We start from the raw sequence: 14,582 nt of genomic DNA, 5'->3' as shown, positions 1-14,582 counted from the left end.
GTTGTCTTTTGTTTCACGAATTCTTCACAGATCACTTGTGTTTCCATAGACCCCGCGCAAAGAGCGCTCTTAATTCACGAGACTTCGTCCAATCCGCCCGCGTGTCGCATTTTTTTGTGTTTTGTTTCAAAGCTCGCACACACTATCCGCCCAGTTTAAACACGCGCATCGCTTTCAGCATTGTGCCGATGTATGCACACACGCACGCACGCACATACCGTGCGTATTTGCACGCTCCCTCCCTCTCGACCCCCCCCCCTCCGCTTTTTCTGTCAATCCACCAGGAAAAGCCCCCCACACACACACACGCAAGATTGCAGGTCGTGGGGCTTAGTTGATCATTTAGCCATACTTCACCACGCTGGTCAGTGCGGGTTGGTGAAGGAAGAGGAGCATAGTCTAGTACAATATGGGGGGGGGGGGGGTTCTTTCTGCAGTGCCCTCTGCGGAATGTAAATGGCACTGTTGTTGCTACGACGGTAATGAGCGGTGGGGCAGCGGTTAACGCACTTAGCCACCAACACGGAGACCGACGTTTTATTGCCAGCCACGGCTAACACCAGAACCGACCTCGAGCTAAACGACTGAATCCAGTTGTTGGTGCGATGTGTATAACATCCGCACGGGGGATACAAAGGCGGTTGGGCGTGGTTCAGTGCCACACCACCTCCGTCCCATTGCCGGCACTTCATAGGTGCTCGCTAACAGCAGTTGCCCCATTAGTCTGGCAAAGGCTACACGGGGGATACTCCGTCTTTGCGTGTACTCCTACTGCTGCTCAAGAGGGGCGACATATCACACACGTCTGTCAATCGACACTCATGACTGGCGAAAGGAGGTTCCCAGCGCAGGCCTCATTCGCGTTACGATGCAACTTTATTTTTGCGCGACAACACTCATCGAATTCACCCTCTACAGACGTAATTTCCCAATTACATGTCGGTGCGCCAGATGCAAGGTCACTTTCGTGCCATGCTGGTACAAATCACGGCACATTCCCACGTGTTACGGGGTTTTGTGTGTGTATGTGTGTGTGTGCCATTCTCAAGATGTTTCTTTAAGGGCTGAGAAAGCTAACATTTGGCGCAAATGAAACCGAGTCTGTACTGTACGCATTAGTAACTATAAAAATACAAGAACAAACATATGTAACGAAAAAATATTTGTCGCCCACATATATTACAGAGCGGATGTTGATTTCCACTCACAGGGCCACCAGGTCAGCCTAAAGATCCACGTTCACTTCGGGCCTCGTGCGTGGCACTTACAAGCCGTACAGCAAACCATAATTATCAGTGCACCGAGTAATTCGCCTCCCGCGGAGTCTGACGCTAAAATCATCGGATATATAGCGGGGCATGACAATGAGTTGATCGCCGGTGGTGTGGCGTGAGAATGTGCAGGCGGTGCAACTGCACCCGGGGCCGTTGGGCACCGAGGGGCCCATTTCATGCCTTGCACCAGGGCTCGCGCCGGCCACGCTACAACACTGGTGGCCATGCAGAGTTAAAGTCTTACTCAATGAGCCGTCGGGCAACAGCTAAGAACGGCACGTAGGGTTACTCTTACTATTTTAATCGTACCAGGTGAGGCCCACTGGGCTGTACAGCTGTTGTTTGGACGCGACCTGGCCACCCACCACGAGCTCAACGAAGTGGCTTATCACGTGGATGGACATTTTAGCAATTAACTGTGTCTCGTGTAATTTAGACTCAGATTGACATTTAATTGGGATGTGAAATTTAGCTGTGGGTTGGCGCATGTGCTGAAATGTCGTACTGAAATTACATGTGACTTAGGTACTGTATGTATGTATGTTGGACTTCTTTCGCACCGTACGAGGCCAACCACGCTAATCGGAGGTGCGGGGGAAGAACAACACGCTAAGCACACCAAGCAGTTTTAAAGAAAGTAGCTGCATATGTTGTCACGGTTGTGCTGTTTAACTTTCGGATTGTACCGCGTGTTGTTCGGCCCGAAGTTCGACGTTTCGCTTCCCTAGCTTGACACGTCTTCAGCAACTGGATTCAGTTTAAATAATTGCTGTGGAGGCCCTCACCTCCCACTAGGCAATGCCCTCCTGCTAGGCAATGCCCTCCTGCTAGGCAACGCCCTCCTACTAGGCAATGCCCTCCTGCTAGGCAACGCCCTCCTACTAGGCAACGCCTTCCTGCAAGGCAATGCCCTCCTGCTAGGCAATGCCCTCCTACTAGGCAACGCCTTCCTGCAAGGCAATGCCCTCCTGCTAGGCAATGCCCTCCTACTAGACAATGCCCTCCTACTAGGCAATGCCCTCCTGCTAGGCAATGCCCTCCTACTAGGCAATGCCCTCCTGCTAGGCAATGCCCTCCTACTAGGCAATGCCCTCCTACTAGGCAATGCCCTCCTGCTAGACAATGTCCTCCTGCTAGGCAATGCTCTCCTAATAGGCAATGCCCTCCTGCTAGGCAATGCCCTCCTACTAGGCAATGCCCTCCTACTAGGCAATGCCCTCCTGCTAGACAATACCCTTCTACTAGGCAATGCCCTCCTGCTAGGCAATGCCCTCCTGCTAGACAATACCCTTCTACTAGGCAATGCCCTCCTGCTAGGCAATGCCCTCCCACTAGGCAATGCCCTCCTGCTAGGCAATGCCCTCCTACTAGGCAATGCCCTCCTACTAGGCAATGCCCTCCTGCTAGGCAATGCCCTCCTACTAGACAATGCCCTCCTACTAGGCAATGCCCTCCTGCTAGGCAATGCCCTCCTACTAGGCAATGCCCTCCTGCTAGGCAATGCCCTCCTACTAGGCAATGCCCTCCTACTAGGCAATGCCCTCCTGCTAGACAATGTCCTCCTGCTAGGCAATGCTCTCCTAATAGGCAATGCCCTCCTGCTAGGCAATGCCCTCCTACTAGGCAATGCCCTCCTACTAGGCAATGCCCTCCTGCTAGACAATACCCTCCTACTAGGCAATGCCCTCCTGCTAGGCAATGCCCTCCCACTAGGCAATGCCCTCCTGCTAGGCAATGCCCTCCTACTAGGCAATGCCCTCCTGCTAGGCAATGCCCTTCTACTAGGCAATGCCCTCCTGCTAGGCAATGCCCTCCTACTAGGCAATGCCCTCTTGCTAGGCAATGCCCTCCTACTAGGCAATGCCCTCCTACTAGGCAATGCCCTTCTACTAGGCAATGCCCTCCTGCTAGGCAATGCTCTCCCACTAGGCAATGCCCTCCTGCTAGGCAATGCCCTCCTACTAGGCAATGCCCTCCTGCTAGGCAATGCCCTTCTACTAGGCAATGCCCTCCTGCTAGGCAATGCCCTCCTACTAGGCAATGCCCTCTTGCTAGGCAATGCCCTCCTACTAGGCAATGCCCTCCTACTAGGCAATGCCCTCCTGCTAGACAATGTCCTCCTGCTAGGCAATGCTCTCCTAATAGGCACCGTGAAGAGGAGGAATCCCACGTTCTGCAACTTGAAGCGTAGAACGCAGGGAGCGCGTTTTACGAGTAGCTGGAGCTGTTAAAGCCATGCAGGCGGAAAGTTCATGTTGTTAAACCAGGAGCGACTGTACCCGCAGTCGGCTCCGCCTTTCAAGCGCCCATGCAACGCCGACGCACATTTACAGGCGACGCACTCAATCCTCCACTCCCGTTAAATCGCGACCGCTCGTCTGCGTCTCACAAAGATAAATAACGTCCGCGCCGTCTCGTGAGTTGTTTAAGTGGCCTTTGCGCGCCCTGCAGAGAAACGACTGGTTGGCCGCATTTTAAATGCCTCGCGGGATGGAGGCTGGCGCGCACCGGCTAGCGAATTTGCGCTTTGAACCCGGTGAAAAAATCACTCGCCGTTGATAGTAGCCGTGGCCCGGCATCGAACTTCAAGTTCTTAGTTCAGTACGTTAACCATTCTGCCACCGCAAATTCTTAATACTGTCGTATCAAATATGCCCCCCCCCCATCTTTATCGCAATGCCTTTGTGTCTCCAATCTTTAATACCGGATTAGAGGCTATTGCAATTATGTACAAAACCAACTCCCCCCCCCCTAGTATGTTGGGCTATTGGAGCATGCCCTGCTTGTTAGCGAGCACCTATTAAGTATTCATGCCGGCAGTGCGCGCACGCACGCGGGTTAGCCAAGAACATCCACGTGCCTTCTCTGGCACATCCCGTCGCACGCGCTGATCATTGCGCCACCGCACCCACGTCTTAGCATCGCTTTGTGGAACGACGTGGATATTGAAGTGAATCGCACAAAGGGAATGCCGCACTGATAACGATGGCTTATTACTTTAAATTTTAATTCGCTGCCGCACACACACACACACTCACTCCAGCCCGTGCGCATCGCCGAGTCGTGGTCAAGGCGGGTACTTATGCTCAACTTGTAAAGTCCGTTCCACGTGAATTCGCGATTAGTGAAAAGGATGAGAGTGTTTTGAGATCAAAGCAAACATAAGCAGAACTTGATTCCGTCTCTCCACGTTCTAGACAACGATCATTTTAGTCCATCAGCCGATTGGAATTCCAAGCCAATATCGCCGAGTATTCCAGCGCACAACCTCTCGACCGGTTTTGACAATCTGGGTCTCATCAGCACTCGTGGTTGTTAAAGGAATGCTGTTGGATTACCAGATGGTATTGCGGTGGTTTAGAGCAGAAGCGTTGGGTTTGCACGGCAATCAACCGTGGCCAATCCACTGCTGGATAAAGGTCTCGCCCGAGCTGACGCCACCTCTCACGACCATGCGATGCTGTAAAAATCCACCAAGCAGCCGCACGACACGAACTGATTTCATCGCCCAATCCCCTCGGTGGACTTGCTTCGCGGGCACCAGTCCTTCATTATATATTTAAACTTAAAATTGAGATCCCGTTTATAATTATGATAATTGCGATGCCGTCTCGCACGCACGCACCCCACGATGCTCCACGACAGGCAGCGGACCAACGATCGTGAGCTCTTGCGTGCGGTGATTTAGCGATGACGCGGGCAGCCGATGGTGACCAATGGAGTAGGGGGAGAGTGGGTGTGCGATTTCACTTTGAGCGCTTACGCAGCCCCGGAGCGCTCACACCGAGCGCGCAGTTGCAGCTCGCGAGCAGAGGCAGAGGAGGAGGCGTCCGGAGCCGAGCAAATTCAAACGGCCACTCGCTCAGCCGCCTAGCCTGCTCCAATTCTTAATGATCCCATAGAATTTTCTCTATCATTATTATTATTAACGTTTACATCGGTAAAGCTGTCATACAATTTGATCAGACCGTTGATTTTAGTCATCGCTTTTATTACGAATTGATCTGAACTCGTCACTTATTTTCATCTCTCTCTCTCACGAGTCGCATTGCTAAGCGCTAACATTCCAGCCCTTACGCGCGGCTTCAATTTTAGCTGTTCCTCTCTCCGCCGAGTTTACATCGATAAGGGTTCATCTCTCGCACCCGCAACGCAGCACAGACATGTTGCGCTACGTGGAGCTCGCCTTGGTGGCGCTGGCCGCGGGCATGCTTAGCGCCGCCGATGCCATGTACCCCTACGCGCAGCACATGTCCTACCAGTCTGACCTCAACTACCGTCGCCCCAACTGCAAGGCCATCCCGCCGGCGATGGCTCTCTGCCACGACGTGGGCTACCCGGAGATGAGGCTGCCCAACCTTCTCGGCCACGAGTCCATGCGCGAGGCCCTCCAGCAGGCGAGCTCCTGGGTTCCGCTCCTGGCCAAGCGCTGCCACCCGGACACCAAGAAGTTCCTGTGCTCCGTGTTCGCGCCCGTGTGCATCGACGAACTGGACGATCCCATCTGGCCGTGCCGCTCGCTCTGCGAGGCCGTCCGCGACTCGTGCGCGCCCGTCATGGCTGCGTTTGGCTTCCCGTGGCCAGACATGCTGGACTGCGAGAGATTCCCCGTGGACAATGACCTCTGCATCCCCGCGGCCACTGGCGACGAGATGGTGCAGGTGATCAAGGAAGGTGAGGGCCTCCACAGCATCCGCAGAACATCGTCGTCGTCACCATTCTCGAGTGATTGACTGCCAGACATCAATGTCAGCCGTCGATGCGATTTGTCTTTATATCTGTGAGCACGCTGCATCCATTGCTGTATAAGATTGTATTTTTTTTTTATTATAAGGAAATGTGAATGTCCGGGAAAGTTTCATGGAGTCTCGAAACTTTTCGACGAGGGTCTTGAAATAGAATGTTTAGCAAATTCCATAAGTAATAACATTATTAAAGTTATTATTAATAATGACATTATTAATAATAAGATTTATCCAGAGGGACCTTACTGATTCTTCAGACTTTTTTTCGGAATGTTTGGCAAAATCCCATTGATGAATGTGTGCATGTACGTTGAACTTATTTCGCAACGTACGTAGCCAACCGTGATATTCGAAGGTGCGGTGGGGGGGAAACGGCGCACCCGGAGAAAACTCACGTAGCGACGTGATGACATGCAATGTTCCGCACAGATAGATCCAAGAATCCATACCCGTTCTGCCATCTCGTGGTCGTGAAACGTCACCGTGAACAGATTTAATTCCGAGATTTTTCTTAAACCACGTCTCAACTGATGACTGGATTCCTCAGTTTGTTCAGCGCAGTTACTGATGAGGGGGGGAGCGGTGTCGCAGTGGTTAGCGCATTGCGCTACAAAGTATGAACGCACGGCTTACAATTGTTGCGAGTGCTGTCTGAAGTGGTCCTGGAACCCCCTCCCCTCTTCGCATTAAGCAGCGTGGTGAAGTATGGTTAAAACAAACCCTGTGGGCAATACAGCGTGGTGAAGTATGGTTAAAACAATGCCTGTGGGCAATACAGCGTGGTGAAGTATGGTTAAAACAATGCCTGTGGGCAATACAGCGTGGTGAAGTATGGTTAAAACAATGCCTGTGGGCAATACAGCGTGGTGAAGTATGGTTAAAACAATGCCTGTGGGCAATACAGCGTGGTGAAGTATGGTTAAAACAATGCCTGTGGGCAATACAGCGTGGTGAAGTATGGTTAAAACAATGCCTGTGGGCAATACAGCGTGGTGAAGTATGGTTAAAACAATGCCTGTGGGCAATACAGCGTGGTGAAGTATGGTTAAAACAATGCCTGTGGGCAATACAGCGTGGTGAAGTATGGTTAAAACAATGCCTGTGGGCAATACAGCGTGGTGAAGTATGGTTAAAACAATGCCTGTGGGCAATACAGCGTGGTGAAGTATGGTTAAAACAATCCCTGTGGGCAATACAGCGTGGTGAAGTGGACTGACAAAGGACTGTAGTTAATCATCATCATTATTATTGTTGCAAATTAAATAAAATCTGACTCGCGCACTGATGCCTTAGGCTCTGGCTGCTTTCGCGAGTGACCAGGAGGGTTGAGAATGTCGATCAGCTTCAACTTTGTTCCGTTTCTATTTTCAGAACCCAAAGTGTGCGAGCCCTGTCTGTTCAAGGACGAAGACGACAACGAAATCGTGGAGAATTTCTGCAAAAACGACTTTGGTATTGTATTGTGTTATTTTCCTGTGCGTGCTTGCGTGTGTCGCGGTTAGCGCTACGCTGCGCTACGAACCTGGCGGTCGACCCGGGTTCGATTCCCGCTCACGGCCAACACCCAGTGACGATTATCTGAACCGGTCCTGGGTCTCCCCGAGGTCAACTCAGCCTCAAATGAGTACCTTGTGCGGTATTTAAACATCGCCACTGGGGAGACAAAAGAGGCCCGGCGTGTTGCTGGCCACCCACCCGCTCGTGTGCCGTACCGGCCATCATAGGTGCTCGCTAACAGCACTTGCCCCTGCAGTGGTTAAGCCTATACGGGGGATCTTTGTCTTTGTGTCGCGGTTATGACGCTGCGCTATGAACCTGGCGACCCACATAGTTCGATTCCCGCTCACGACCACCACCAGTGACGATTATCTGAACCGGTGCTGGGTCTCCCCGAGGTCGATTCGTCCTCAAATGAGTACCTGGCCCCGTGTGTAAACATCGCCACTGTGGAGACAAAGGCGGTCGGGCGTGGTGCTCGCAAAGAACACTTGCCCCAAAAATATATAAAGCTATAAGGCGGACCTTTGTCTTTGTGTTTTTAAAGCTCAGCAGATGTCACCGTGCGCATTTCTGGGCTTGGTACGGTGTGTGGTTAAACTGTGTCTGCCACGTTGCTATATATGTCTTACAATCTCTTTTAACTTCAGTTATCGTGGCTGTAACTCTGTTTTAACCGCAGCGAATGAACAACACGTACACTGTTGCCGATGACAAAAGCAGCCGGAGTTGGTCCGATCCCGGGAGCGGAGCAGGCTTGAGCCTGGACATGACTTGAAGGGGAGAGCGCCGTGCATGAGCGGGCTATTGCAGAGCTGCGCTGTGGCCAGTAGAAATCAGTGTGTAGCAACATCAATCTTTGCACGTGGTTTCTCGCGCTATGCGGGTTTGGTTTGTGCGATTTCGCGTATCTGCCGCCAACCGATTTCGACCCAAAATTCGCTCCGTGCGGTTTGAATTTGCTCTGCATGCGGCTGTGCGGTGCGAACGTGAGACACCATTATGTGTGCAATGTGTGTGTACTGTGTGTGTACTCTGTGTGTACTCTGTATACTCTGCGTGTGCTGTGTGTGTGTACTATGTGTACTCTCTGTGTGTATACTCTGTGTGTGTACTGTGTGTGTACTGTGTGTACTATGTGACTATGTGTACTCTGTGTGTGTACTGTGTGTACTGTGTGTGTACTGTGTGTGTACTCTGTGTACTCTGTGTGTGTACTACGTGTACTCTGTGTGTGTACTGTGTGTGTACTGTGCATATACTGTGTGTGTACTATGTGTGTGTACTGTGTGTGTACTCCGTGTGTACTCTATGTGTGTACTCTGTGTACTCTGTGTGTGCTGTGTGTGTGTGTACTGTGTGTGTGTGTAATATGTGTGCTCTGTGTGCATGCTCTGTGTGTGTGCTGTGTGTGTACTATGTGTACTGTGTGTGTACTGTGTGTGTACTGTATGCGCTACTCAGGGGACAGCTGTCTCCTCGTGCAGTTTCCCTTTGTACGCCCGTTTTTTGGAACGCATCTACTACAACCGCATAAAGCGAGGGGTACCTGCACTCTACCGTGCTACTCATTTCTTGAGAACTGCTTTTTGTGTTTAGTTTGTTGTCCCCCCCCCCCTCCGTACGTATGGTGCGAAAGAAGTTCAACATTCGTACGGTGTGGGGTTTGGGGGACGGGGGGTGGCCCTCCTCATCCAGCAATGGATTGGCAACAAAAGGGGATTTGCATGTTCATACAAATTATAATTGACTTGCTCCATATGTGCGTATCGGTGCGTGTGAGCACGAGGTTCATTGAACACAGCAGGGCGGCTTTAATTGAGTACATCAACGCTGTTGTTGTTGTTTTTGTATTTAACTCAATTGGATTGGTTAATTGAAGGCGGCACGTTTATACCCTCCATCACTTTAGACTAAAACAAAGCACAAAAGGCGAATTACTCGCTTCAATGATGAACGACGGTGGATTGCACATTTCGTATAGAATATAACCAGCGTTTAACGCGATACTCTTTAAGGCGACGGTGACCTTTGGGCTGACCTTAACCATACGAGTGAAAGCAATCGACACCCCGGGGCCTTAATTTTCTGGGAAGAGTGAACTCGGAAACGGTTTTGATATTTCCGTCAAATTGACGTCCATCTGTCGAGCCCCTTTCGCAGAACGCCGTTTTCATGTCACGCCAAACGGCACGATGGTCTGCGTCGCCGTAACGCTTCGACGGCGTCCACCGAGTCGTGCGCGAGCACACTTCGGTGATGGAATTCCGCGTGAGATTCTGGCCGGGCGCCAGCCACGTGCACGAACGAAAGGCGCGCAGGTTGTTGTCGGCAGTGCAGCAAAGTCCATTGTTATACTGTCCAGCGGTGTGATGTATGGTCAATCCCCCCACCACACCAACCCACCGCCCCCCAACACGGCTCCGTACGAGAGTCGAGATATCATCACCCAGCAGAGTTTCGACATCAGGGCTGGTGTGCGTTCACACCCGTCCACGTGGGGTGGTGCGTCGATGGTACACGGCCACGTGCTTATTCAAAGTGATGTCCTGCTCAAATTAGCGTGGGTGCGGTGTTAATCTCCTGCATACAACTCTGAGCCGGTGGTAGAAATTCCACATTACTACGAGGGTGGCTGACCACTGCTGACCTCCCCGCAAAGTTGTACTAGCTTTACCTATCACGGAGGGATGATTGGCTGAGTCACCCCCCCCCACCCCTCCCAAACAGGATTATAACTCGCAAACATTCCGATTGCCAGCCGCTCACGACTGCTGAATCATCTGACGCGTGCATTGAATACAATACATAATTTTCGATTTAAAGCTTTCGTGACTGCAGGGATTCATCTTCTTGGTTCTTTCGGTAAAGTCACGTAGAATGGAAATAATAAAATAATAAAAATTAAACATTATAGGACGGCAGCTTGCGTTGTGGCCGAAACGTCGTGAGAATTATTTTATTATGTTTTATTTTTATTATTTTATTATTTCCATTCTACGTGACTTTACCGAAAGAACCAAGAAGTACAACAAATAATCTCTGCTGCTGATGCTGCTGCTACGTGCACAGTGGTCCCCAAGCACAAAATAAGCTCACACATTCGGGGGGGGCGGTGGGGGGTCTATGCAGCAGCGTAACTATCGTGGGGGCAAGGGGGTGCCTTGGGCCGACCTGGTGACCAAAGCAGCGAGTTGCCCCCCGCCCCTCCCCCGATTAACCATCATGAGATGTGTTTTCAACCACTGCGTGAAAGAACAAAACCTCGTATTATTATGTATGACCTCGGTGCGATTGCGCGAGACTAATCAAATATTGGGGCCCCGCCTGACCAATTGCCCACCCCCCCCCGCCCGCCCTCTGAGCTGATAATGTCCTTACGTCACTGGGGTCTCTCTGTCTTTGTGGTGTGTGTGGTGGTGTGTGCGGTGTGTGTGTGTGCGGAACAAAACCACCCCTCCCCCTCCCCTGCAACAGCGCTGAAGATGAAGGTGAAAGAGATCTCCTACATGAACGGCGACACCAAGATCGTGCCCGAGGTGAAGAGCAAGACCGTGTACAAGTTCAATGGCATCTCGGACCGCGAGCTCAAGAGGACTGTGTTGTGGCTCAAGGACGGCTTGCAGTGCACCTGCGACGAGATGAACGACATCAACGCCCCCTACCTGGTGATGGGGCGCCGCCAGGCGGGCAAACTGGTCATCACCTCCGTGAAGCGCTGGCAGAAGGGAGAGCGAGAGTTCCGGCGGATAGCGCGCAGCATCCGCAAGCTGCAGTGCTGAGCGCGCTCCACGCGTTTCGATCGGCCGTGGTGGGTGGGGTGGGTGGGGTGGGTGGGGTGGGTGGGGTGGGTGGGTGGTTGCAGGGCCGGATTAAGATTGTGTAGGCACCCTGAGCTGCAGGTACTGTGAGGCTCCCCCCCCACTCCTCCAGTAATATTTTCAAAAGGAAAACAAAGTTCGAGAACATTTTTCATTCAAATTTTACAAGGCTAACAACAAATACAATTCAGCATTCACAACTGAAATAACGTTGGTTCTTTCGGCAAAGTCACGTAGGAAGAAGTAGTAATTAGTAATTCCTGCAGTCACGAAAGCTTCAAATCAAGTTTGAACTAAAACAACTTTTCCACTCAACCTCTGGAGGCCCTCCAGCTGGCGGAGGCTCCTGGGCTGCTGCTGCTGCCCCTAAAGCCCCCACTCCTTAATCCGGCCCTGTGTGGGGTGGGTGATGCCTTCGTAGTGATTCTGCTTCTAATAGTCGGCGAGCATGGTGCGTCCCACCCCCCACACCCCACACACTTTCGCCACGAGAGTAACGCGTTGGGTTACGGGGTGCACGTGCGCCAACCCTGAACCTAACGCAACCCCCACCCACCCACCCACCTCTGTTTCCTACATCATCCTCATTACACTTCCTATCACCAACCAAAATATCTCCCGCATCCATCATTAGCACTGCCCTGTAATGGAACGGTAAAGTAGGTTGACGTTTCGGGTAATGACCCTTCTTCAGAATTGAAAATAAAAAGGCCAGGGAGAGTGCCTGGCCTTACACTCCTGTGGGGCCATGAGAATACCGTTCGTAAGGGCTATCACCCAAAACGTCGAGTCACGACTGCTCTTTCTGTTGTACGGCAGTGTAAACTATTAATGTGATGAGTTTGTTGTTGTTGTTGTTTGTGCATCACTGCCAACGCAGTCCCTTAATAATTGTTATTGTTGTTTCACGTTGACTCGAGCATTGAGAGAGACAGAGAGACCAGGCAGTGACACAATTGGCTCCAAGTGTCTCCTTGGTCTCACGATGTTTAACCCTGTACATACATTAAACCTATACTGGCCTGTGGCATGCAGCGCGATCCATTCGTAGATACCCCACGAAAATAAAACCCAACATCGCAATTCAAAGCCACTGCGTTCACAATATTCACACGCCTGTTGAGAATGCGGCCATTAGTAATAATAAGTTGGGTATCTGTAAATGGATCGCCCGGTATACTTTGTATCTATCATTTATCCAATTGACCCCCCCCCCCCCCATTCCTCCTGTAAATCCTGGATAGGTCTGTGACTTCTTATAATCATGTCCTCGAGACGGCTCGCTATAGTCTATACTCATGAGCACTCTCTCGTCTAGATGAAGCGAACGGAATGCTGATCACGAATTCGTGAAGGCCCTTCGACTGGCACTGCACACTCTACACATTCATTGGACGACACGTGTTACTCTCTACCACAGCGTGGCGTTGGGATAGTTCACGTACACGTTATATACGATGGGTGAACACACAGACAAAGATCCCCCATATAGCCTTAACATACTGTTGGGGCAAGTGCTGTTAGCGAGCACCCATGAAGGCTGGCACGGCACACGATGGGGTGGGTGGCCAACACCACGCCCGGTAGCCTTTGTCTCCCCCGTGACGATGTTTACACACCGCACCAGGTACTCATTTGAGGCTTAGTCGACCTAGGGGAGGGCCCAGAACCGGTTCAGATAATCGTCGCCGGTGTTGGCCGTGAGCGAGAATCAAACCCGGATCGACGGGGTTCGTAGCGCAGCGCGCTAACCGCTGCACCACCGCTCGCACGGCGTGGTGTGCGGTGTGGGGATGGGTTCACGTATACAATACATACTACTAGACTATACAAGCTATGGGTGAATACACACACGTGCGCCCTGCCTCCACGTGATTGCTCCCACGCTGTCGCTCTCCGCCCACTGCTACACCTGGGGCTCGGCAGGCTTAATATCATATTCTTTGGGTCTTTCGGTAAAGTCACGTAGATATGTTCTAAAAAAATAATAAAAAATAATAAACCCATCGACGTGACTTTACCGAAAGAACCAAAGAATATGAATTCCTTGCAGTCACGAAAGCTTCAAGTCCAGAGTCTTAATATTACTATTGTAATAAATACATATCTAATGTACACGCCCTTTGTCAATCCACTGCTGGATGAAGGCCTCCAAACGCCGCGTCGGTCATGGGGGGGTTGTTTGACCGTGCTTCACCGCGCTGGTCATTGTGGGTCTGTGCATGTCGGAATGGCGGGTGGAGGGGATGGGACGAACGGTGACGGTTCCCGAAAGCACTCGCCACTGACATTCGGGAAAAATTGAACTCAGATGGCAGGGCTCGCAGACTTAACACACATTGCCTCGATGATTGGCGTTGTTATGCAACTTTCTCCTTGTTATGCAACTTCAAGACACTACGTCCCACATTTCAAGCGTTCATAAGTTGACACGGCAATGCTGGGTTTCCACAGTTAGTACGTAGACTGTCGCCTAATCGAGCAAGTGCTGTTAGCGAGCACGTATTAATGTTGACACGTGCGCACATTATCGCTGTAGTTTGCGAAGTAGCAATAGCATTACGAAGTAAATGACCCAGTTAATTACATGTCACAACCCCCGACTATGTGTGACTAGGGGTGAAACGGTGCATCTATTATTATGTATTAATATTAAATATCACGATATACACGCGATGTCGCAAGTGCACGAATCTTCGATGTGTCTAAAATTAAGTTTTCTCATGGGGTTGACCACGAGAGGCCGTTACATTCACCAACAATGCAAAAAAAAAAGACGAAAAGGTAATTCCAACTCTGCAGCCGATATGCCCGACACGACGCTGCTTCTGTTGCTGCTGCGACTGCTTGGTGATAACGATGCCACGTTGCGTATCAGACTCTCTCAATGGCCTTACATTGTGATCTATGTGGCCTCAAACTGTCCAAGAGGACCCCCACCGAGGAGATGGAGCAGCCGATTCGCGTGCAGCTGCTACGCAGAATTACGCATCACAGGATCGTGAGAGATGACGACGGCTTAAGGTCTTCATCCAGCAGTGGATTGATCAAGGCTGTTGATGATTAAACCTAACACTTCTGCTATAAACACACACGACTGCGCGTGGAACTTTGTACGCTGCGCGTTATTAATAACTGTGTTCCGTTGACACTGCACGTGTGACGAAACTTCACATCCCTTTCACATTTCGTATATTTGTCAGTCCACTTCTGGATGAACACGTCCCCGCGCCGTTGTTGTTCAT

General features: G+C 51.1%; 1 protein-coding gene across 1 annotated transcript; it reads left to right on the top strand.

The window, feature by feature from the left end:
* The first annotated feature begins 5,038 nt into the window (after positions 1-5,038).
* On the top strand, positions 5,039-11,337 carry SFRP2 (secreted frizzled related protein 2). Its single transcript, XM_061552341.1, has 3 exons — positions 5,039-5,948; positions 7,391-7,471; positions 10,994-11,337. The coding sequence occupies exons 1-3, from the start codon at positions 5,438-5,440 to the stop codon at positions 11,296-11,298; spliced, it is 897 nt and encodes a 298-aa protein (XP_061408325.1). The 5' UTR covers positions 5,039-5,437; the 3' UTR covers positions 11,299-11,337.
* Positions 11,338-14,582: the final 3,245 nt, after the last annotated feature.

The sequence above is a fragment of the Lethenteron reissneri genome, chromosome 16 (genome assembly GCF_015708825.2).
Source record: "Lethenteron reissneri isolate LAM-NWPU_2019-01 chromosome 16, ASM1570882v1, whole genome shotgun sequence".
Classification (NCBI taxonomy): domain Eukaryota; kingdom Metazoa; phylum Chordata; class Hyperoartia; order Petromyzontiformes; family Petromyzontidae; genus Lethenteron; species Lethenteron reissneri.
This window is presented reverse-complemented; position numbering and strand designations above follow the sequence as displayed.

Bases quoted from the DNA above. Each gene is read 5' to 3' on its own strand.
- SFRP2 (XM_061552341.1), top strand. From the start codon at position 5,438: ATGTTGCGCTACGTGGAGCTCGCCTTGGTGGCGCTGGCCGCGGGCATG. The intron at 5,949-7,390 runs GTGAGGGCCTCC...TTCTATTTTCAG, and splicing joins GGTGCAGGTGATCAAGGAAG to AACCCAAAGTGTGCGAGCCC. The intron at 7,472-10,993 runs GTATTGTATTGT...CCCCTGCAACAG, and splicing joins TTTCTGCAAAAACGACTTTG to CGCTGAAGATGAAGGTGAAA.